A 25,124-nucleotide genomic window follows, 5' to 3' on the forward strand; every position below is an offset into this window, starting at 1 on the left:
CTCAGATACTCACTTGTTTTCCGCCGGCAAAACTGACACACCGCAACCATGGAAACACAGACGCACTCATGCGGCCCCCAGGGGGTTACATCTTAAAGCTCCGGCTTCAATAGTGGCCACACAAATGCTTTTTTTGCCATTAAGAATAAGCTAAACAATTTTCTCTGCAAGGGATATTTATGTTGTGCGTTCGGGACACACTTTATGTCGGACTATGATTTTTAACTATCACATTAGCGCACAAGACTAAACCCATACCCCCGTATGTGAGCGCACCAAGTTCATTTGACCGCTAGATGTCGCTAGGCAACCAAGCGACACCATACTTGGAAACTAGTCTACAACCCTTACTGACTACATATTTAAATGTAAGAAATGTCAGAAAACCCCGGTAAAACCAAGTTCATGTTTTGCAACAGCCCAAATCGCACAATTTCAATGATGGTGCAGTTATTATAACTGCACCCCCCATATTCCCAGTTTAAGCAAAACTTCAAGTTCTCTAAAGACCAAGCAAAAATAAAATGAAAATGAGACTGGCAGAGGGTTAGAAGATTTATTGTCAAGGTAATGACATCTCATACAAAACACTTTACCACATAAAGTGCCAACTACAAGTTCTTCCAGTTGGGTTGCAAACAACACAAATGTGATCCCTGAACCCTGATTTTTTCATTAAATTGCACTCTTAAGCTCGTTGTAACTTGTGCTATAAGAGGGTTACTTTCTTCGAAAACATCTCAGAGGTAGCCGCAGATGTGACGGAATGTTTAGTCGACCTCCTCAATGGTGGGTCCGGAGGATCCACCACCACCGGGGGCGGCACCACCGGCGCCAGGGAAGCCACCGGGCATGCCTTCTGGCATACCACCGGGCATGCCACCGGCAGTCTGGTACAGCTTGGTGATGATGGGGTTGCACACCTTCTCGAGCTCCTTCTGTTGATCCTCATACTCATCCTTATTGGCAGTCTGTTAAATAAGGGAATATTAGTGTTTGTCGTAAACTGTCATCGAGATAAAAGGTAAAAAGAGAAATAGTATTTACCTGGTTCTTGTCGAGCCAGCTGATGACCTCATTGCACTTGTCCAAGATCTTCTGCTTGTCATCATCACTGATTTTGCCAGCAAGCTTCTCATCCTCCACTGTAGACTTCATGTTGAAGGCATAGGACTCCAGGCCGTTCTTGGCTGACACCTTGTCACGCTGCACATCATCTTCAGCCTTGTATTTCTCTGCTTCATTCACCATGCGTTCAATGTCCTCCTTGCTGAGGCGACCTGTCATAAAAATGGCAAGGTTAGCATTTAATCATTCACATTTTGTTGGAATACCACTGCAGCTGTACTTGGGTTAAACATTGAATTTTTTTGTACCCTTGTCATTGGTGATGGTGATCTTGTTCTCCTTGCCAGTGCTCTTATCAGCTGCTGAGACATTCATGATGCCGTTGGCATCAATGTCAAATGCCACCTCGATCTGGGGAACACCACGTGGGGCAGGAGGGATGCCTGTCAGCTCAAACTTGCCCAGCAGGTTGTTGTCTCTGGTCATGGCACGCTCACCCTCATAAACCTGTGTGAAGTATTCAGAGTTAGCAGACAATAGAGTATGCAGCTACAGATCTGCTGATTACATTTCGCTCAGACATCCAAGGAAGGTCAGGGCCATCTTTGGTCTTTCGACCTCTGGTGGAAACTACGAATGGCAGGAATAAACGTCATCACTGCGAAACGTTAGAAGGCCAGTATGATGAGGTTTCTCCTTACTTGGATGAGCACACCAGGCTGGTTGTCAGAGTAGGTGGTGAAGGTCTGGGTCTGCTTGGTAGGAATGGTGGTGTTACGCTTGATCAGAACAGTCATGACACCTCCAGCTGTCTCAATACCCAGGGACAGAGGGGTGACATCCAGAAGCAGCAGATCCTGCACGTTCTCAGACTTGTCACCAGACAGGATGGCAGCCTGCACAGCTGTAAACAAAAGTTTGAGAAGTTTAAATTAACAAAGGGAGAATGCCCATTAGCTGCCATAGTTCTGCAGTTAGTACTAGGCAAGGAAATGGAATGTACATGCAATTATTTATTCATCTATTAATTTGGCTAAAGATCCTTACCAGCTCCATAGGCCACAGCTTCATCTGGATTGATGCTCTTGTTGAGCTCCTTTCCATTGAAGAAGTCCTGGAGCAGTTTCTGGATCTTGGGGATACGGGTGGAGCCACCGACCAGCACGATGTCGTGAATTTGAGCCTTGTCCATCTTGGCGTCACGGAGAGACTTCTCCACTGGTTCCAGGGTGCCACGGAAGAGGTCATTGTTGAGCTCCTCAAAGCGAGCTCTGGTGATGGAGGTGTAGAAGTCAACTCCCTCGTACAGGGAGTCGATTTCAATGCTGGCCTGGGTGCTGGAAGACAGAGTACGCTTTGCCCTCTCACAAGCGGTGCGCAGACGACGGACAGCCCTCTTGTTGTCGCTGATGTCCTTCTTGTATTTGCGCTTGAACTCTGTGATGAAGTGATTGACCATGCGGTTGTCAAAGTCCTCTCCACCAAGATGAGTATCTCCAGCAGTTGACTTGACCTCAAAGATACCATCCTCAATGGTCAGGATGGACACATCGAAGGTGCCACCACCAAGATCAAAGATGAGAACATTCCTCTCTGCCCCGACCTGGAAAATAAGACAAGTATTGGCACAGCTGTAAAGGTGAACAAATCATTTTACATCTGCTATTGACCTAAATCTCACCTTCTTGTCTAAACCATACCTGAAATTAAAGGTCATACTTACAAACTATTAAGACATCTGACAAACTGCCATAACTTTCTTTTACATACAGTAAACTATAGTTCAATAGTTTCAAGTTATCTACCTTCTTGTCCAATCCATAAGCAATAGCAGCTGCTGTTGGTTCATTGATGATACGGAGAACATTGAGGCCAGAGATCAAACCAGCATCCTTTGTGGCCTGGCGCTGGGAGTCATTGAAGTAGGCAGGTACTGTGATTACAGCATTGGTGACAGTCTGAAAAGGCCCAAGGTCAAATGTTAGCACGATTAACACCAAAGCTTGCAATTTCATTTATCAAGTCGAATAAGGAGCATACTTTTCCGAGGTAGGCTTCAGCAATCTCCTTCATCTTCGTCAGCACCATTGAAGAAATCTCTTCGGGAAAGAATGACTTGGATTCCCCTTTGTATTCAACTTGGACCTTGGGACGACTGTTGTCATTGATGACATTAAAAGGCCAGTGCTTCATATCTGACTGCACAACATTCTCGTCAAACCTCCGGCCAATCAGTCGTTTGGCATCTGCAAAAAACATTTGTTGTTAAAACACCATAGGAAATCTAACGTCGTAAGAAACATTCAAGATTAACAGGGCAACTGTCAGTGTCAAGTTACACAGGTAAGTGCTTAATGTGCAAATGCGCCACCTTACCAAAGACTGTGTTGGTGGGGTTCATGGCAACCTGGTTCTTGGCTGCATCTCCAATCAGCCTCTCGCTGTCTGTGAAGGCCACATAGCTGGGTGTGGTCCTGTTGCCCTGGTCGTTGGCAATGATCTCAACTTTGCCATGCTGGAACACACCAACACAGGAGTAGGTGGTTCCAAGATCGATCCCAACTGCCGGTCCCTTAGACATGTTTCCTGAGAGAAAGGGAAAAAAAAATAATAAAACGATTAACGTTATCCAATAGTATCAAATGCCTATAAGCCGATTTCCTTAAATTTTTTCTTTTAACTAAAAAAACAAAATGTTAATTTTAAAGAACCATGAAAAACTTAAATTTAACCAATTTTAATCAATTTGAGCAAAAAACTATTAAAGGCCTTTTATTTTGATAACATAACCATTGTTGAAAAAAGGCATAGCGTTAGCTCTAGCCACGTGACAATCTCGAATTGGGTTAACTGACCGCCGAATAAAGGGCCGGAAATTGGCATTAAAACTACGTATGTTGCCTTTCGGTAGGTGACCGATAATCACACAGAATTACCCCCAGTTAAAATAGTTGGGCCAAATGTAATTTGAGGCGCTTGGTGAGGCTTTTTTTCCTGTGACAAACCGGAAGTCGGTTTAATTCCCGGTAGCTTAACAGCCGTGGTTCGAGAACATTCTCGAATGACTCAGTATCTCCGCCCTCTGCTCCGCGACGAAATACGGCTCGTCGAATGGAGTCGGACCTTATGGCACCGGTCGTTACTAAAGCCGTTACAAAGAGCGCTTCACATTTGTTCTTATGTGAGCGACGAATGCCCGTTTACTATCCATTGAATGGTTTTTTAGTTTTCTAAATTATAGCATTATGCTTACGTCGATTTAAATTCTGCTGCTCGAGAGTTTGATGTAGGCCGCTTACACAGCTAGCCTTAGCTTAGCCATCTACTGCTAGCCAGAATAGAATGTCAGCAAGACCATCAATGAACTGGCAACATCAAATGGCCTCAACCTACTAGAAACAGTAAAGTGCAATTTTGATACGCCAGTTAAAAACTGATCCCATTCAAGTACGCCTCGAGTCCACCATTTTGTACTCAGGGCAACTGAAATCGTCAGATCCCTCATGACTGCAACATCACGCTAGCTGCCGTTAACAGATGCTACATTCGAGCGTTTCGATTTAGAACCACACAACATACACAACCCCCCTTTTATGTCGTCAATATTAAAATGAAGCACCAGCAATTTGATATCAGAACACAAATAACGAATAGTGCCAATGAACGATCAAACTGATTACATCGAATCTAACGAATAGTATGAAGCGTTTCACAAATTTACTTTTCACCGTCGACGTATTTAAGAATAACTTACCGGTTTGTTGAACTTAAGTTGACTTTAGGTGTTGTTTTGGGACAGACAGTTGCAAGGGACGGTCAGCTTTGCCGGTATGAGAAGGGAAAGGAAAGAGCTTGCTTATCGGAACATTTTATATGTCCGGCACAGCAACCAATCAGCATCGAGTTTGCAAATCTTTCCTCTACAGGCCACCAATGAGGTTTAACCTTTTTCATGACTCCAGCGAAGATCCTTCCTACTTCCTGGTTAAACGACTGCATTTCATAATCGCAGTGAATGACCGCATGGCACTAGATGTGAGCTTTGTCACAAGACACAATACGTAGTTAGACAAACGACACATTATGCGATATTTCGTATCTATATTAAGTATTTAATTACTTAGAATCGTATAATTAAGTTATACAAGGAGCGTATAGATTTACAAAATAGAATAATTCAGGAGGACAATGCAAGGTTAGAACACTAATGGAGGCACTTCCTTATTGTATCATCAGTATGTGTTAACCACGGCATCAAAAACTGCTTTTGTTACGTATGATACTCTTACGTATGAGTATCACGTATGTCGTCATGGTTCGCACTTCATATGTTTTCCATTTCTATAAAGCTATAGCATTTGTACCTTTTAGTTACAGATAGGTACATGGGTACATGACAATATATTATTTAATAATACTGTGGGAAATAAAATTCGAATACTTAAAAGGTTCCATTGTAGTACATTTTGTACATTTCACCTTAGCGTCCCTAAAATACTATTAATAATAATAATAACTTACATTCTGTTATTATTTTTCTGACATTGTCTTCTAATGTTATGCTTGCCTATTAAATAATTGTCTCTTAAAGACAGTACAGTTCAGGCACTTTACATTTATGTGACCTATGGTGTGTTCACATACACCTTGCCTATTAGACTTGAGTTGCACACAGCAGAAAGGACAAGAATTAACTTAATGAAATAAATCATGTTCTTTCAAGTCAGTGGTGCAGGTTCAAAACACATGTTACCTGAAACTTTAGTAAGGAAAAGTGCAGAAGGATACATGGGGATATTGCTGCTTCTTAAAGTATCTGTGTATGCATATCTGTTCTTTAAATAGTGTCAAAAACGTTAGCTGACAGAGCAGTGGCGCCGAGATCAACAAGATGCTTATGGCATGCAGGGGGCATGTTGACGACAGGCCGCAGCATATCAACTCCTGACATGCCTGGGATTCCAGTTACATGCCCAGAATTCTAATGACATGCTTGTTGGACAGTGCAATATCTCCACACACACAGAAAAACGGTTTAGGAACAACTAAAAAAAAAAAACATGAAAAACAGCACAAGGTGGCCTCTAAATTCCCTTGATCCCAAACTGATCAAGTATCTGTGGGATCCACTGGAACAAGCCTGATCCACTGAGGCCCCTCCCCTCAACCTATAGGACCCAAAGGCCCCCACTAACAACATTCTGTTCCATTCTTTGATGAGTCACAGCTGTTTTGGAGTCACAAGGGAGACCTACACAATATTAGGCAGGTGGTTTTAATGCTGTGGCGGATTGGTGTATATCCCTGTCACTATGATACGCCAAAGCATATTATCAGCATGCCCTGGCAAATCATCTAAAAGCATTAGCTTCATGAATGTACTTTCCGGTTTCAGTGTCAGAGGCTAGGTTCTGAGCTTTTACTCTGCATGCTGCAGCCAAGGATCTAACTAATGTTTTTGTGTGATTGATTGTCAGTGCAAAGAGGCAGTGAGGAGGATGGAGAGATAGAGGATGAAGACTGTACAAGAGCAAGAAGAACTAGATGAGAAAATAGGCAGAGAGTGAAGTTGAAGTTGAACAAAAAAATAAATAAAAAATCTTAGATCCTATGTGGGCTTTCCTGGAGCACACTTAAAATGTACAGTATTTCAGTGGACATTCAAAACACGGCACGTTCATTCAGACATTTTCCTTGTTAATCATAAATGCCATTTGTTTAAATTCACAGTAGAACTGGGAAGAAAAGAACAGGGTTTCTGTGTGGCAATAGAAGAGAGCAGACCAGAGAGATGCAGAGACAGAGGTAGACCACGTGCTGCCGATCGAGCCCAAGCAGAAGGCTCTCAAGATGTTTTCCACTGTGTAAAACTAAAGTGACTAGAAGTAATCAATTGAATTCTGTTGTTGTATTACAGCTAAGTGCCCCTAATATCTCATCCTAGTATCTGCACTGCTTTTGTGGTAGTTGCCACCATTTCATGGAAAAAGTTACATTTGACACATAAAACATATTTCCCTTAAACACAGCAATCCATATTCACACACAGTATGTTATAACAAAATATAATTTATTTTTTTTTGTAAAAAAAACATACATTATATATACATTAAAACACAATTCATACTGTACAGTACGTTTCAAGCAATGTGCTGCCACATTATTTTCCATGTAAACGTAAGACTCTTCAAGCACATTATTAGTATCAGCTCATTCATGCCATTATACAGTTAGCCAATCATGTATCAACAGTGCAATGTATAAACCTGTTATTAGCAGACTACCAGCATTGAGTAGATGTATCTAAAACCTCTGATGTACTGTAGACAGTTGAAAACGTGAAAACGGGCAGCCTGGTTTGTGTCTGTGAAGACTCTTAGTCATCTAGGTCATGGTATATCCACAACAAAGCTAAAACAAAGGAGAAGATGTTTCACTACTCATCCAAGTGGTATCCTCAGTTCTGGTCTGTGAATCGCCATTTCCACTGATGTTGCAGAAAGTAGGTCAGAATTTGGTCAATAGCATGACTCCATAAACCCTGCCCGGCGTGTGTCAGCAGGTGGTGGTGGAGCAATGGTGGGGGATGTTGTCTTGGTATATTTTAAGTCATTTAACATGAACATGGACTTCAACAGCCTTTGAGATGAAAATAGAGCAGATTGGTGCAACAAATGTGCAGCTCACAAATGTTGAAAAAGTATGCATTAAAAAAAAATGTCAACATGGTGCAAAAACTCAAAATGTTTCAAGCATCTTACGGGATCCAAGTGTGTGTTACACTTGTAATATGTGTAATATTTTTCACTCTTACAAGTGAAGGAAAAAAGCAAAACGCTCATCCGTGAGCATGATGACATTGCTGCTTTGCATTAAGGCTATATTTTAGGCAGCTAGAGCGATGTCTCCTTCATGTCACATTTGGCGGATGTTGGTGCCGCCGTTTGAGGTTGAGGGGTCTGTTCTTTTTTTAAGCTGTCTGTTGCTGCCATTGCAGCTGTGTTCACCACGGAAGTTATCGCTGTTGGTTCTTCAACAACATACTGTGTGAATGCTGTGTTGAAGAGTCCTGTGACAGAGAGAGAGAGAGAGAGAATTTCGCTGTGAGCATTTCATTGCAAAAAAAAAAAAGGATGGCTCTTTACAGAAAAAAATAAATAAATTGCAAAACACAAAAGTTTTTCAGTAGAAGTTGAGGATGAGAATGATTTCTGCAAGGATCTGCTGTGTGTACCTCTTCGCCTTTGTCCCTGGGAGTTCTTCTCCTCCTGGCTTGATTTAGATTTACTGCTCTCCTCCGATGGATTGGACTCTTCATTCTCTGTAACAACAAACACTGTCAAATGTTTTAAATACAACAAAACATGTTTAAAAAGTAATACATTTAAAAAAGGACACATGTGTGGCTTCGTGAGATTCATAATTATCAGTGCTTTTTGTACAGATGTACAGATTTATCTGGACACCAAAGCAGCAGAGAGATGTGCTTCATGAATGTATGGCCCTGGCTAAAGCTGCAACTAACATCTGTCTGAGTCTGATGTTGTCGGTGTGTTTAGATAGTTTAAAATGGAAATGGGGTTGGCTTACCTCTCTTCCAGGCCAGGTGCGCTCTCCTCAGCTTGATGGCGAAAAAAATGACCACGATCAGAAGACAGAAAATCAGGAATGTCACCAGGAAGACCAACAACGCCGAATTTCCTTTAGTTGCTATTCTCTTATTTGGGTCGATGCTCCCTGGAAACAGACAGAATCCCAAACCTTACTCACTTTCTCTTTCATAGCATATTTTAGTAGTAGTGTGCTTATGGTAAGACAGTTATCTTATCAATTTCAAAGGAGAAAAATTGTGCATTAGTCTTAATCTTGGCAACGTGAAAGTTAACTGTGTGAATGTTACCTGTTTTGTTTGTACCCTCTGTACTGTTATAATTGATGAAGTCCTCCGTTGTATTGGATACAAATGTCCAGTCTTTAAGGATTAATGGAGAGAGAAGATACAATAAATAATATGGAATCATATAAATTGTTTTTTTTTTTTATTTGAACAATGCAACTGTAGTTGTTCAGAATTACCACTAGATGACATTATACAGACACATGTCATGTTTTCCACCCAGAATTCTCAAAATAGTGTTCAACTCATATCATACCTGTTGTGCTGTTTGCCTCACTGGTGGTGTCATTGTTCACGCCGGTCGAATCTGGCAACACAGAGATTGGAGAGTAGTTAAAAAAAAATGCATTTTGGTAAATAATGCTCCAGGTAGTTCTTTTTAAGAGGAGGAACAGCAGATGAATTACCGAATGTTACTGAAGTAGCCGCAACATTCGATGTAACTTTTTAGTATTAAAAAAATTTTCTTTGGTCAACAGAAGAAGTGAAATCTTTGACCAAAATGAGGATGTGTACACCTCGGAACAGAAACATAGCCTAACGCTGAGCCTTGTTCCACTGGCCTCAGAATTTCTGAACACATCTAACATAAAAGAGTTTCACATTCTACGCTGAGATCTCCATCGCAGGAAATAGACCTAGAGGCAACACAATCGTGGTTAAGTCACAGTTGTGAAAACGTATACCTGTAGTTTCCAACCCGCAAGTGCTAAGTTAGTTGTAATACACTATTCTAGACATGTAACACTACAACACTGAGCAGTAAAGGCGGGATGTTAAATTCAGCAAGGTACATTTATGCAGTATCAGCATGTACAGAATAGGTATACCCTGCATCCTACTTAATTTATGCAGACTTTGTTTTTATGCTTTTTTAGTTTTTGAAGCTGTTAATTAATAATCTAATGAAAACAGATTTACTCACCACTAGTGATGAGTGTGTTCAGAGGAATGCCGGTGGGTGCTGTAGCAGTATTCAGGTCACTGCTGTTAACGGTCGAGTTCTCTGATGGTGTCCTGTACACGTCTCCAGTCGTGGAATACACTCCCGGTGACCCCGTTGACCCCTGAGGCTGAGCTGTGAGCGGACCGGGCGTAGTTGTACGGTTCTGCCTTTTCGCTGTGACAGTAAGGGGATTTATGTCATCATGAAGTCCAGTTCTCCGAAAATCACAGTGAATATTTATGCTGACATTTAAAAATTTCACAATTAGAATACAGGAACCCAAACTATTTACAACCAACAGAAAGAGGAAATTACATGGGACTTTTATGTTTCACATAGTCTGGTGTGGAGGCCCGTGTCATGGAGCAGCTTGTGAGAAAAAAATAACTTTTGTCAGTGCTTTCCCTGTTCTGTGACGAAACCTGGTCGTCACTGTTCCTCAAATGTATGCAGAAGTGCTTTAATGTCAGTTAAAAAAAACTTTTCTCTAAAAGCGGATACCTGAAAAAGGACACAGAGACAGATAACTACGTTTGAGGTTAAATAAAACGTGCTCACTTTTTCGTCCAATGTTAGTGAACGCCATCAGTTGTTCTGAGCGAAGTGCTGGGTGGCGAGCAAAGCATTTCACTGTGATTCTGTCATCCACTGGAAGAACATGCAGGAACGACCTGGAGACATATTTTTTACGTTCCTGATGGACTTGGACATCAGCTGTGGAATGGGACAGATGTGATTAGCGTCCACTGCTGAGCATGTGCACCCACATTTCACTACATAAGTCAACAAAGCGACAATACAGGTGTCAGAATTGAAGGAAGAATGGCAGAAAGAGTAAGCCCCCTAATTATAGCGCAATTAAAATAACATTTAAATGTCACGGCCGTTGTCACCCTGCCCACTTATATGAGCAAGAAACTATAGTTGGCAGATTTAGGGGAATAAGCCCACTCTGCGGTTGAAGAGTCTAATTTTGATACACCTACGAAAATGCAAATTCTTTTCTGCCTATACATATAAAGCTTCACAGATTTCAACTAGTTTAAAGGTGAGATGTTTTGTATTTAAGTTAATAACCTCAGTTCCTTTAGACTCACCAAGAAATTCAGGCTGCTGATCAAACTGCCAGGAGATCTGGGGAGGAAAGTGGTTCCCCTCAGCAGTGCATTTTATGGCAAAATTTCCTTCATGCCTTGTCATGGACATTTTGGGACGATCTTTAAAAGAAAAATGAACGTTATTACAGTTATTACAAAATGGTTATCAAACTCATAATACACTGGTTGAGACAAGTCATGGTTAAGGTAATTTATTTGATAGTAATGTGACCCAGAAAGCTGCTACATTAGACTCACCTAACACTGTCACCTCCACTGTGTTCTGTATGGTGTTGTCCACGAATTCAGTGCACGTGTAATTGCCTCCATCTTTAAAAGTGACATTGGAAACACTGACGGAAAATTCGGATTCAGACAGTTTGTCGATGCTGTAGCGTTTGTCCCTCAAAGCTAGAAATGAATAAAAGAGATGTTTAGTATTTTTCATCCACAGGACTGAGACACTGGTAACATTCTGGCCCAAACATCGGCCAGTTTCTGTGTCTGTTGGTGTGACTGACGTACAAGAGAAGCCTTCTTCACCTTGTTTCTTGTTGAAGAACATAGTGTATCCTTCGGGGGTCTTCCATTCCACAGGGGCCTTGTTAGCGTTAGTAAGGGGACATCTTAAGTTGAGTGTGTGACCTTTCATCAGAGTCACACGCTGCCATACTGCAAGTGAAACTGCAAAAAGAGCGAAAATGTTAAATTCCCTGAAAGTTCGCTATAAAATACATTGTCACCACGTGACACAGTTTAAAGATAGATGTAACATTTTCTTGCAGAGGAGTACACACCACTCTATTGTTCAGATTAGCAACCACCTGTTGGAATTAAAGAGTCAAGGCAAGAGCAGTGGAATTATGTTACCCTCCTACGCAGAGAGGTGTCCGAAATTAAAACTTTCTCACAGTCTGACTCATCTATTCCAATCCCTGCCACTGGCCTTCCACTGTGTGTGTGTGTGTGTGTGTGTGTAGGTGTTGTGAAAGAAGCAGCCCCCCTTCTACACATCTAATGGTTTGCCATTGCGGCAGGAAGCAATGTAACTGGTCCACGGTGAAAGAGAAAGTAGGGCGGTGTGAAAGAAAATATGCATTTGCGGTCGGTTGTTCACGGGGGCTAAAGGTGCTTTTTTTTCCTATGGGGCGTGAATGACGAGGTGTTTGGAAACAAATTAGTGGGGGCATAAACCAGCATCGACGATGGTGGGCTTACAGCGCAAGGGGTCATCGAGAGTTTTTCATGCCCATTACAGATACGGCATTACTTTTACTGAACTGAAACAAATGCATTAAAAAAAAGAGCACAGAAAATGACTGTGCTGCTGACGACATGTTTGCGCTAGACTAGTTGTTTGGACTTTAGATTTTGTATTTGACATAAGTAAGAAGAAGAATAAACGCACCCCACGTTCTAAAGTAAGAACATGCATGCATATAGTTGACAGTGCATGCCATCCGAAGGCATGTGCAATTTATTCCAATTTACAGCAGACATACTTTTGGACATGTATATATAACTTTTGAATACATACATAAATGCACATACAGTATATTCATACACTATTTGTATGCAAGTAGCGCATAATAAAAGCTAAAGCCAGCGTCATTTGTCAATTTCTTTTTGTCTTGTCGTGTTTTAATGTCATATATAAATACACTAAATACACACACACACATACTGCATACTGTGGGGATATTATCTGTGTCACATAACTGTGATATTGTGATAATGACTCAAACTAAAAGATTTTCACCCTTTCAAGTCACACTTGGCTTAACTTTTCTACACATACAACTTATACATCTAAAGCCTCAAAACGCGTAAGTTGTAACTACGATCCTCTGCAATACAAATATCACACACTACCACTGAAAGACGAGCACTGTGACTGTCATATAACTCCATAAGCAAATTCAACTCTAGTATATCTTTAATGATACGACTGAAAAGCTGCTTCATGTAGCATTGTCCATTTTTCACAACATACAGCCAGTGAGTATAGAAAGTAAAGAACTCACCTTGCATAAGTTGTAAGAAGACACAAAACAGCAGCTTCCCTTCCATCTCTGTCACTGACAATCGCGCTTCGACTCTGTTGCATTTCCTCTATCACTCTTCTCTATATGTGCTCTACTGAGGGACCTTCCATGACATCACTGCTCACTGCTCTGTGGTTTCCCCAGACTTCTAGTTTCAACGACTCTCATGTGATATCAACTAAAAAAACACAAGGTTAATAGTTCAGTAGTCGTACATCATTTTTATTTATATAGTACCCAAAAATTTAAACACCGATCAGACATAACATTATGACCACCTTCCTAATATTGTGTAGGTCTCCCTTGTGCCTCCAAAACAGTTGTGACTCATCAGAGAATGGACATGGGTCTTCCCAGGGTGTCCTGTGGTTTCTGGTAACATAATGTTGTTAGTGGGGGACCTTTGGGTCCTATGGGTTGATGGGAGGGGCCTCTGTGGATCATCCCACAGATACTTGATCAGTTTAGGATCTAGTGAATTTGGAGGCCAGGTCAACACCTTGTGCTGTTTTTCATGTTGTTTGAGTTGTTCCTAAACCGTTTTTGTGTGTGTTCCTGTGTCAGACCGCATCCTGCTGGGGATGGCTGCTGCCATCAAGAAGTGTCATTGCTATGGGGTGGGGGTGTCTGGTCTGGTCTAGGTGGGTGGTACATGTCTAAGTAATATCCGCACGATGTATATATATTTATATGTGTATTTAATTACTCCTATGTTTTTTTCTTCTGCAGCCATCACCAGTTTGTCAGTCTGTCCCTGGAATTCCCCCAAGATCATCATTATCAGCAGTATCACTGGGAAAGACCATGGGTGAGGGGAAGCAAATAGATTTTTTTTTTGGTAGGATATATATTTAACAGAAGTGGGTTCGAGTAGAAGACGGAAAGACTAAATGACTTCACTTGCCTGTTCCAGTAAGATCACTGCGTTTCATCTATGGCACAGCGCAGACTGGCTCCTGTTGACATAGGAAAATATTTAAATGTGTTAAGGATGTCGTAGCTGTGCGTATGTGAGAAATTAGGCATTGATAAAATGAGACGAGTTCTGTTCAATAAAAGCCAAGTTGATAGCTAAGTTGTTTCTTGTAGATATGTTTGGTTACACATGCAGCATGGTGGTTACTGGTAAGCGCTGGTCAGCCTTTACAGATATATTTCATAATATATATATTCCCTTGTGCAGGTAATACTCACCATTCAAGTTTTCTTTGTTGAAATGAAGCAGCTGGAATTTTGTAAGTAAACCCGACAGATGTCAAACACACACATGAAATATCTTTCACGGTTTAGATTCAAAAGTAGACAGCATTTGCTTGATGACGAACTTTCAGACTGGCAACCTCTTAAACAGTTTCACTGGTTCGTCACCTGTTCAGATGACAGGGATAACTGCTGAGCCATGTCGAACGTTAACTGAACATACAGTTACACTTCTTTGCTTGCAGCATAATTCCATGTGTGTTATTTTTTTTAGCATTTAAGTTTTTGTCAGTGGTCAAAATTGTAGAAAACAGTAAAAATGCTGTGGTTTTGACTTTGCAGCAACTGATGTGATTACTCCGTGTTCTATAAAGGTGGGATTAAAAGGACTGCAGCATGTTATGTAATGATGCTAGGGCAGCACTACTATGCGGCAGTAGCAGCAGCAGTTTGATTTGTGTGGATAGATCAAGGTTAGCAAGTGACTGAGTCTCACTTAAAGGGCACATAAATAAGAAAAGGTCTTGTAGTGTTGATGTAAAGCCACAGAATGAATAAGCTTCATAATATATAATACATATGTAAGATATACAACTATATGTGACTTCACAACAGATAAAACATTGCTGTATTTTGTAAAACGTATAGAGATATACTACAAGAGTAGGCTATATCCACTTTACTGTATATGACCTAATTATTATGTCAATTTAGTGTATAAGCAATTTTTTTTGTAAATTAAAGCAGCCATTTACTTCTTTATAGCAAACTTTTTTATTTTTTTTGTAATGATTCAGTTTTATTTGCTTGCTGCAGTTACCTGTACGTTTCTAAAACCTCTCCTGAGCACTGAGGGAAGCCCTAGAAGTTTCCTTCTCCGGCTATTTGTGTCTCTAATCCGCCTGAGAAGGATGTTGTCGTTTCAGCCAATCACAGGACGAAGACTGAGACAGAATGTGCTGGAAGCTCGGTCCTGCAAGCTGATTGGTTCACGGTCCACTGGGACGCTCGTGCAGGAGCAGAGAGGCCGGCATCTCCAGTCTGAGGCCATTTGGTGGAGGAGAGAGTCGGACAGCATCAACCCCGGGCCGCAGCATCATCCAGGTAGGAAATCATATGTCTCATTAGGCTTATGCACAGACAGGCTGCAGAGTATGTAGGTGCGTGTGAAGTTATCACTGATTACTATAGAGTGGATGTGGTAAATATAATTAAATAAGAGAACTTTAAAGGGAGATTATGTCATTTTCTCTTTCTTTGTGTCACAATGATATGCATATTTCGACGCATACAGCGTGAATCAGTGTCTATAGCCTACCAACCCATGCTGCTTGGCGAATAGATGCGGGATCAGCTGTTTTCTGCAGGAGGGCAGCTTCATCCTTCAGTCACAGATAGTTGGGTGGGAGGAGGGAGGGGAGGGGAGGGGAGGGGGGTATGCGCATGTCGCTGCCATATGGTCCGGGGATCAGCCGTGTTAAGGGGCACGATGCTGCAGAAAACACGCTGGTCTCAGATAGTTTATGCATAAATCTGCACATCAGAGGCTGTAGTTTATTGAAAGAGGCGGAGAAAGCCCCTGACAAAAATAAGAAATAAAAATATTCTCTAACTTCCTCCTGATGAGTCTGCTTCCTGTCAGGAAGATCTCGCTCACAGACACAATGGGAGATGTGGACGGGGGACGAGTTTATTTCAGGTAGGGAGCGGGGGAGAACTATCAAATAGCTCTACAGTAGACAACTGAGCGTCTAAAATGACACCACGAAGCGGTGTCAGATAAACCAATAATTAATTTATTATACCGTTAATACAGGCTCATTTCACAGAGGGAATGTTTTGGGTTGTGGTAGATAATTAAGTTGATACAAAAGCAGTGTGGAAACCATCAACGTGAATTGGTTTAGTCCTGACTTTTGACTAATGGGTAGTGTATTGCAAAATCAACACCACGGAAAGAAGAAGTAAGAGCCATCAGGAGCTAAATCTTGATGTAACGTCACACTGTTTTGTGACGATAGTACGTAGCCTGAGATAAAACTGTTAAAAAAAAACGACACATGATTTATTATATTAACTTAGGATATGACACCACCACCTCCATGCTGTTGATTAAGTCTAGAGTTCATTGAGCCAACTTAGAAGATGTATAGGGTGGTTCTCCCAGGGCACTAAACAGGGCGAGGACCGCCTCTGTTTATTTAATAGTATAGGCCTACCACTCAAAGTACAATGCACAAAACACTGTTTTTAAATCTGTTTATGTAGCTTTAGATGTCTCCTCTCTGATCACCTGATCTGTGGAAGACACAATCTGATAAGGACAACACAACAGAGCTGTCACCTGAGAGATGACAGAGGTCAAAAGAAAGTTCGGGACAGTCACATGAAATGTAGATAATAAAGATGACAGTTTCACTTTTGCTGCTGTGAAACTGAACAAATTGATAGACCTAACTCTAGTTGCGTATTAACATATACAGGCCGTGCTCGCCTTGATTGCCCCCTGCTGGGAAGTTATGAACTATGAACTCTTTCACTTTCTCACAGCCATGTCAAAAGGGGCAGCAGTCGGGATCGATCTTGGCACCACCTACTCCTGTGTGGGTGTGTTCCAACATGGCAAAGTTGAGATCATTGCCAACGACCAGGGCAACCGGACCACGCCCAGCTATGTGGCCTTCACAGACACCGAGAGGCTGATTGGGGATGCAGCCAAGAATCAGGTTGCCATGAACCCCACCAACACAGTCTTCGGTAAGGTTACAGCAGGGTGAATTTAGATGAGTTATGAAATACTAATTTATCACGATGATATCAGGATTTCACTTCCAGATGAGTAAATAAATTAAAATAATTGTTGTTATGCGTTAAGATGATGTAAAATGAACCGGAAGCATTGGAACAATCAGCAAAAATAATCTTTTCTCTTAAAATTTTCCTGGGGATTGCAGATGCTAAACGTTTGATTGGTAGACGATTTGAGGATCCAGTCGTTCATTCAGACATGAAACACTGGCCGTTTAATGTAATCAGTGACAGCGGACGTCCCAAAGTGGAGGTTGAATACAAGGGTGAAACCAAAACCTTCTACCCGGAAGAGATCTCCTCCATGGTACTGACAAAGATGAAGGAGATTGCGGAAGCCTACCTTGGGAAGGTAAATTTACAAAATGATATCATGTTATACATGTACAGTATTGTTATAGCATGTATAAAAGTTATATTTCTATTGTTTTTCCAGTCGGTGTCAAATGCAGTCATCACGGTACCTGCTTACTTCAATGATTCTCAGCGTCAAGCAACAAAAGATGCTGGTACTATATCTGGCTTAAATGTTCTGAGAATAATCAATGAGCCTACTGCAGCGGCTATCGCTTATGGTTTAGACAAGAAGGTGAGATTCAGGTCAATAGCAGATGTAAAATGATTTATGTTCACTTACACCTTTACAGCTGTGCCCATACTTGTCTTATTTTCCAGGTCGGGGCAGAGAGGAATGTTCTCATCTTTGATCTTGGTGGAGGCACCTTCGATGTGTCCATCCTGACCATTGAGGATGGTATCTTTGAGGTCAAGTCTACTGCTGGAGATACTCATCTTGGTGGGGAGGACTTTGACAACCGCATGGTCAATCACTTTATCGCAGAGTTCAAGCGCAAATACAAGAAGGATATCAGCGACAACAAGAGGGCTGTCCGTCGTCTGCGCACCGCTTGTGAGAGGGCAAAGCGTACTCTGTCTTCCAGCACCCAGGCCAGCATCGAAATCGACTCCCTGTACGAGGGAGTTGACTTCTACACCTCCATCACCAGAGCTCGCTTTGAGGAGCTCAATGCCGACCTCTTCCGTGGCACCCTGGACCCTGTTGAGAAGTCGCTCCGTGACGCCAAGATGGACAAGGCTCAAATTCACGACATTGTGCTGGTCGGTGGCTCCACCCGTATCCCCAAGATCCAAAAACTGCTCCAGGACTTCTTCAATGGGAAGGAGCTCAACAAGAGCATCAATCCAGATGAAGCTGTGGCCTATGGAGCTGGTAAGCTTCCCTCAAGCATCTCCATCAGCAAATAGCTGATGTCCACATGTCCAGCTTTTCAAAATCTAACCTTTCACCCTTACATTACAGCTGTGCAGGCTGCCATCCTGTGCGGAGACAAGTCTGAGAACGTGCAGGACCTGCTGCTTCTGGATGTCACCCCTCTGTCCCTGGGCATTGAGACGGCTGGAGGTGTCATGACTGTTCTGATCAAGCGTAACACCACCATTCCTACCAAGCAGACCCAGACCTTCACCACCTACTCTGACAACCAGCCTGGTGTGCTCATCCAGGTGAGGACACAAGTGGACTGGATCCAGTTACTGTTCAAACATAATTATTCAGTGAATTTATGGAATGCCTGAGTGACTTGAGTGTTATCTAATATTGTACAACCAACAGGTTTATGAGGGTGAGCGTGCCATGACAAAGGACAACAACCTGCTGGGCAAGTTTGAGCTGACAGGCATCCCTCCTGCCCCACGTGGCGTTCCCCAGATTGAGGTGACATTTGATATTGATGCCAATGGCATCATGAATGTCTCGGCAGCTGATAAGAGCACTGGCAAGGAGAACAAGATCACCATCACCAATGACAAGGGTACAATAAACAAATAAAAATGCAGCTTAACTCAAGTATTCATACATAGCATGATTAAATGCTTACCTTGCCATTTTTATGACAGGTCGCCTCAGCAAGGAGGACATTGAACGCATGGTACATGAAGCAGAGAAATACAAGGCTGACGATGATGTGCAGCGTGACAAGGTGTCAGCCAAGAACGGCCTGGAGTCCTATGCCTTCAACATGAAGTCTACAGTGGAGGATGAGAAGCTTGCTGACAAGATCAGTGATGATGACAAGCAGAAGATCTTGGACAAGTGCAATGAGGTCATCAGCTGGCTCGACAAGAACCAGGTGAGGACTGCTGCAGAATATCAACGACACAAATATCTTTTTTTTTTCTCAACATTTTTAAGTCACTCTATATGTGTTTTTAGCTAGTGAAATATAAATATGCAGAACAATAATCAGGTGACCACCTTGGTGATCTGTGGATACAAACAATTAATCCTGGTCACCACTCAGGATTTTTTTTTTTATCTCAGTTTAAGGAAACTGTGTGAAGAAATAGGATGTAGTCAGAAGTAGTTTTAAAACTGAAAAGTAAAGCTACACAGATACTTCATTCATGTCAGCAGAGAATGGTTATTTCATTTGGACCAATTAGAGTTTTGTAGGGCCACATGATCCTAATCTACTTTATATCAGTATCAGAGTTTAAACTGAATTGAATATGAGACTCTATGATTTTTTTCTTTTTGTATTAGACTGCAGAAAAGGATGAATATGAACATCAGCAACAAGAACTGGAGAAGGTGTGTAATCCCATCATCACTAAGCTGTACCAGAGTGCTGGTGGCATGCCGGGCGGGATGCCTGGCGGGATTCCTGGCGGGATGCCCGGTGGCTTCCCTGGAGCAGGTGGCGCTTCTACTGGTGGAGGATCCTCTGGACCAACCATCGAGGAAGTGGATTAGTCACAGTGTCCGTGGATAATATCCCTCAACAATGAAAAAGCATGAACATTCCTGGTAATCTACTTCCTAGAAACCCAACGTGAAGTGTGTGTCATGATGACCAAATAACGTATGAATATCTTGAAATAAACACACTGTGTCTATGTCATGTTTGAACCCAGAACAATAAATTATGACCTAAAGTTGTGTCTTTGATGGTGTTGTTCCTAAAACTCCATGTTGCTTTGTGCTCATGTAAAAAAAAAAAAAAAAAAAAGATTTTCTAATCAGTTAATGAGTCATACTGTGATGAAAACAAGGAATTATAGCAGATGTCCATAGTCTTGGTGCAGCCTCAGATTATTCATGAATGTGATTTATATTAATACGCACACACACAAATGTATATTTACCGATCAGGCACAACATTAAAACCACTGACAGGTAAACTAAATAACATTGACCATCTTGTGATATTCAGTGTTCTGCTGGGAAACTTTTGGACCTGGCATTCATGTGGATTTTACTTAGACATGTACCACCCACTTAGACCAGACCAGGCACCCCCACCCCATAGCAATGACACTCCTTGATGGCAGCAGCCATCCCCAGCAGGATGCAGTCTGACACAGACAAACACACAAAAACGGTTTAGTAACAACTCAAAAAACATGAAAAACAACACAAGGTGTTGACCTGGCCTCCAAATTCACTAGATCCCAAACTGGTCAAGTATCTGTAGGCGCCTCCCCTCAATCCACAGGACCCAAAGGCCCCCACTAACAACATTCTGTTGCCAGACACCACAGGACACCCTGGGAAGGCCCATGTCCATTCTCTGATGAGTCACAACTGTTCTGGAGGCACAAGGGAGACCTACACAATACTAGGACCTACATAATGTTATGCCTGATCGGTGCATATTTGTATATGTGTGTGTGTGTGTATAAATCTGTACGTGTGTGTGTGTATAAATCTGTACTGTATATATGTATGTATACTGTATGTGTATGTATGTGCTGTATACATAGTTTAAAAACTAAACACATGTACAGTATATGTATGTATATATACACACATACGCACAGTGACAAAGGGGTGTGGTAGTTGGAATTACAGTTCAAGAGGTCAACCCCACTACAGCCACATATTGTACAGTACAAACTGAGTAGTTGTTTGACAAAGTGGAGAGAGCAGAAACAGCACAGATCTACATATTACAACAAAGATGTCTCTCCTTCTATTATTATCACACCAAATTAGTAGGTGTAAAAATGAATCCTCATGTCTAGTTTATTGTGACATAGCCGCATGAATGTGTTACCCACCGGCTCCAGGGGCTGAGTGATCTCTCTTATAAAACTGCAAAGTTCACCTCAGGCTTGGCGTTATAAGTTTCGTCTCCGCGGTTTGCAATTTGTGTAATAAAATTACTAAGCTCAATGTGTGGGGAACAACAACCAATAAAGAAACTGGACAGAGGACACGGGGATTCGTGTAAAACAACTGCAGGTCCACATTTCCCATTCCAGTGAGACTGTTTTAGTCCAAATCATACAGCACAAAGTAAAAACTATTAGACAGTGGCGGTGAGAATTGAGAACACTGTCTAAATCAACACATTTTTACAGGGCTTCTGACACAGGTGTGGCAGTGACTGAAACGCCGATCAACACATTTTGACCTATTGTTCACTTCTAGGCCTGTGTCTCTAGCTGTGGAGGGGCTGAAGCTCAGATGTAAATATAGGAACACACACACACTACATACACACGCATGAGTGTCACTGTAAATACCAGAAATGCTGCAGCCCGTTTGTTCTATCACAAAGACCAACCGCAAAATCCCCGGATGTCAACAAGAAGGGGGGGAAAAAAAAAAGACAGTGTATTCGCATTGTGCCAAAAGGCTGCAGAACATTTATTGAAACTGTATGACATAATAAAACAAAACAACAAATCTGCACGTTTCGAAGCTGCATTGTTAAACCACAACAACCCCTCCAAGTCAGAAGTGGTCCATATCAAGAACTGATTTCTTCTTATACACAGCCATCATCATCCCCAGCCTTAGGAGAGCGCCTCCATTTTCACAAGCCGAGAATGCAACGGAGGAGACTAAGCAAGAGCCGATATGAGTAGTCCCGTTGAAAAGCAAATGCATGTGGAAACAGCAACACGGCAACACTGACACTGTTTATCCAAAAAACCGAACACGGAGGAGAAAAAAAAAAAAAAAAGTGGCTGGTTCCGAGGAAAGCCGTGCCAGCTCAAGCCGGACCTGCGAGGAGTCTCTTTTACTTGCTCTTGGCCGGTTTCTCCGTCTTCTTCGGGAGGAGGACAGCCTGGATGTTGGGCAGCACTCCTCCCTGAGCGATGGTCACACCTCCCAGCAGTTTGTTTAGCTCCTCGTCGTTGCGCACGGCCAGCTGGAGGTGCCGGGGGATGATCCTGGTCTTCTTGTTGTCCCTGGCCGCGTTACCAGCCAACTCCAGGATCTCAGCGGTGAGATATTCCAGCACCGCCGCCAGATAAACCGGGGCCCCGGCACCGACGCGCTCCGCATAGTTGCCCTTGCGCAGTAGCCTGTGGACTCGACCCACCGGGAACTGGAGACCGGCCCGTGACGAACGGGACTTAGCCTTGGCTCGAGCTTTTCCTCCGGTTTTGCCTCTGCCAGACATGGTCGATTTAAATGTGGATACCGATCTGTCGGGAAAACCGAAAACACGGCGAATAGACGCGCTTAGACCTTTACGTAATGTAGTCCTAAGTAAAGCGATATAAACCACACAGGCTGCCCCCGATTGGACGAGTGAAACTGAAACGTACGAGCCAATAGCGCCGCGCGTCCTGCAGTAGCGCCCGTCCTCTGATGATCAATGCTCCAATCTCAGAGAGGGAACGGCACACATTCATTTGCACAGCCATGTTATATATAGTGCATTGAGGCTAGGGCGGTATCCCTGAGCTGTGTTGTTTTTTTTCCCCTCACTGTTCCCAACTGACGTCTGCACGAAAGAGAAAATGCCTGATCCTGCAAAATCGGCCCCTGCGCCAAAGAAAGGGTCCAAAAAGGCTGTAACCAAAACGCAGAAGAAAGGAGACAAAAAGCGCCGCAAGACCCGAAAGGAAAGCTATGCTATCTATGTGTACAAGGTGCTAAAACAGGTGCACCCGGATACTGGGATATCCTCCAAGGCCATGGGCATCATGAACTCGTTTGTCAACGACATCTTCGAGCGCATCGCCGGGGAAGCGTCGCGCTTGGCGCACTACAACAAGAGATCCACCATCACCTCCAGGGAGATCCAGACCGCCGTCCGCCTGCTCCTGCCCGGCGAGCTGGCCAAACACGCCGTGTCCGAGGGGACGAAGGCCGTGACCAAGTACACCAGCTCCAAATAAGGGCGACACGGAAAGGGGGACAGTTCCCAAATCAGCACCTAGACGACACTGAAACTCCCCTCTCAGCGTCGGGTGTTTACTTTGCCAAAACTGCGTTTGTGATTTTGCACCATTGCCGCATTTGGAAGAGAATGAATGCCAACTGAACCCCGGCATTATGTTGAATGTCTTGATTCACTGGAATCTGTAGCCTGCCATTTTTGTTTTAGCACAATGTTTCGTTTATTTCAGAGCCGTTTTTAACAAATCATTAAATGATTTTAAACGAATGTAAATCGGTGCTCTTAAAATGTGGACTTACTTGATTGCACCATTTTAAAACCCGATTCGTGTACATGCACCTTATAAAGTTATATTACAGTTTTGATGGCACAGTTGAAACGCATTGTGAAATTAAAGCTTTGGCTTACTACGTTATTGCGCAGTTTTGTTTCTACTTGTTATTTGGTGATGGTGAAGGCTGCTACTACTGTGACCACTAAAGAAGGTGGGAAAGTAGTTTCATAGTAGGAACGGAGCGACACCTAATGGTAGTTGACGTGAAGCGCACACTCAAATGCAAGCAATCGGTGTGATTCCGAGTCAAAACGACCCCCGTGGCCCTCTGAGTGGGAGCTAAATGTGTCTGTCAGGGATTAAAGCAGTTTTCAGTGTTTGTAGACTTGAATGTCTCCCTAGGTTGAACATTTGAATAAATGCATTAATACCACATGACATGATGCACAGGCTATAGCAGTACAACATTATAAGGTATCAATCAAATGCACATGAAACCTCCCACTGTAATATCGGTGGGATAGTATCACATTAGGGTATGATGTGCTGTTTTTCATGTCTTTCGAGTTGTCCCTAAAACGTGTTTTGTGGTGCAAAAGTTTCCCAGCAGAACACTGAATTGTCACAAGATGATCAATGTTATTTACTTCTCCTGTCAGTGGTTTTAATGTTAGACTCTTGTGCCAGGAGTATTAGGAGGCAGCATGTTAAAAGAACTGTAAGTTGTACGTTAATGAAACTTTTGGACCTGGCATTCATGTGGATGTTACTTAGACATGTAGCACCCACCTAGACCAGACCAGGGACCCCCACCCCATAGCAACGATACTCTTTGATGGCAGCAGTCATCCCCAGCAGGATGCAGCCTGACACAGTCACACACACAGAAACTTGGAACAGGAACAACTCAGAAAACATGAAAAACAGAACAAGGTGTTGGCCTGGCCTCCAAATTCACTAGAACCCAAATTGATCAAGTATCTGTGGGATGATCCACAGAGGCCCCTCCCCTCAACCCATAGGACCCAAAGGCCCCCACTAACAACATCCTGTTTGCAGACATCACAGGACACCCTCAGAAGGCCCATGTCCATTCTCTGATGAGTCACAGCTGCGTTGGAGGCACAAGGGAGACCTACACAATATTAGAAAGGTGGTCATAATGTTGTGCCTGATTGGTGTGTATTGAATTTAGAGGCATTTATAGATTTTCAGGAGAGACTCACAGAATCTGTATTGTTCCTCTTATATTATTTCACATAATTATAGTACCTACTTAGTCAGTAAAGAAGCAACATGAGATGTTTTTTAAGTATTCTTAAAGGCTTTTAATTGGTAGATCTTAGTCACATGATCAAGAACACGAATAATATTAATGAATGGCTAATACTGAACAAAAGAAGACTGGGGTCGTTGTGATTTTTTCTTGACAAACCCACTGAGAAACACTTATGGATGCAAAATGGGGGAGGAAAAAAAACATGGACAGATGGGCAAAATACGTAAATCAAAGCTCAGTGTAAACTCACCTCCACTCCTTTTGTTGGGATCAGGTCTCAGCGTTCCTGGAGGGGATCCTGGGGGTGGGGGCGTCTGTGGTTCAGGTGACGGTCGTAGGAGGTTTTGTT

At 42.6% G+C, this 25,124-nt stretch overlaps 5 protein-coding genes across 6 annotated transcripts; 2 read left to right on the forward strand and 3 right to left on the reverse strand.

Annotated features, from left to right (window-relative positions):
- Positions 1 to 542: 542 nt before the first annotated feature.
- On the reverse strand, positions 543 to 4,977 carry LOC311502468 (heat shock cognate 70 kDa protein). Its single transcript, XM_084564708.1, has 9 exons — positions 4,823 to 4,977; positions 3,445 to 3,654; positions 3,109 to 3,314; positions 2,874 to 3,026; positions 2,116 to 2,671; positions 1,770 to 1,972; positions 1,377 to 1,575; positions 1,048 to 1,280; positions 543 to 971 (listed from the first exon to the last, which is right to left on the reverse strand). Exons 2-9 carry the CDS (start codon positions 3,647 to 3,649, stop codon positions 771 to 773), a joined length of 1,956 nt encoding a protein of 651 aa, XP_084420834.1. The 5' UTR covers positions 3,650 to 3,654; positions 4,823 to 4,977; the 3' UTR covers positions 543 to 770.
- Positions 4,978 to 7,204: 2,227 nt separating this feature from the next.
- On the reverse strand, positions 7,205 to 13,217 carry crtam (cytotoxic and regulatory T cell molecule). Of its 2 annotated transcripts, none has more exons than XM_084564895.1 (10): positions 13,033 to 13,217; positions 11,267 to 11,692; positions 11,009 to 11,128; positions 10,470 to 10,625; positions 9,891 to 10,085; positions 9,222 to 9,272; positions 8,969 to 9,040; positions 8,659 to 8,805; positions 8,303 to 8,389; positions 7,205 to 8,137 (listed from the first exon to the last, which is right to left on the reverse strand). In XM_084564895.1, exons 1-10 carry the CDS (start codon positions 13,076 to 13,078, stop codon positions 7,962 to 7,964), a joined length of 1,476 nt encoding a protein of 491 aa, XP_084421021.1. In that variant the 5' UTR covers positions 13,079 to 13,217; the 3' UTR covers positions 7,205 to 7,961. The 2 variants fall into 2 exon arrangements, with proteins under 2 accessions (XP_084421021.1, XP_084421020.1); XM_084564894.1 differs by having other exon boundaries at positions 8,303 to 8,404.
- Positions 13,218 to 16,527: 3,310 nt separating this feature from the next.
- LOC311502276 (heat shock cognate 71 kDa protein-like) lies at positions 16,528 to 20,012 on the forward strand. The gene is made up of 8 exons (XM_084564430.1): positions 16,528 to 17,010; positions 17,208 to 17,413; positions 17,498 to 17,650; positions 17,737 to 18,292; positions 18,383 to 18,585; positions 18,695 to 18,893; positions 18,979 to 19,211; positions 19,625 to 20,012. The coding sequence occupies exons 1-8, from the start codon at positions 16,773 to 16,775 to the stop codon at positions 19,832 to 19,834; spliced, it is 1,998 nt and encodes a 665-aa protein (XP_084420556.1). The 5' UTR covers positions 16,528 to 16,772; the 3' UTR covers positions 19,835 to 20,012.
- A 1,691-nt stretch (positions 20,013 to 21,703) lies between these two features.
- On the reverse strand, positions 21,704 to 22,614 carry h2ax1 (H2A.X variant histone family member 1). The gene has a single exon (XM_084564087.1). The coding sequence runs from the start codon at positions 22,494 to 22,496 to the stop codon at positions 22,110 to 22,112; it is 387 nt and encodes a 128-aa protein (XP_084420213.1). The 5' UTR covers positions 22,497 to 22,614; the 3' UTR covers positions 21,704 to 22,109.
- Positions 22,615 to 22,749: 135 nt separating this feature from the next.
- hist2h2l (histone 2, H2, like) lies at positions 22,750 to 23,632 on the forward strand. The gene has a single exon (XM_084564088.1). It carries the CDS (start codon positions 22,840 to 22,842, stop codon positions 23,218 to 23,220), a length of 381 nt encoding a protein of 126 aa, XP_084420214.1. The 5' UTR covers positions 22,750 to 22,839; the 3' UTR covers positions 23,221 to 23,632.
- Positions 23,633 to 25,124: the final 1,492 nt, after the last annotated feature.

The sequence above is a fragment of the Chelon labrosus genome (assembly GCF_963514085.1).
Source record: "Chelon labrosus genome assembly, chromosome: 17".
In the NCBI taxonomy this organism is placed as follows: Eukaryota; Metazoa; Chordata; class Actinopteri; order Mugiliformes; family Mugilidae; genus Chelon; species Chelon labrosus.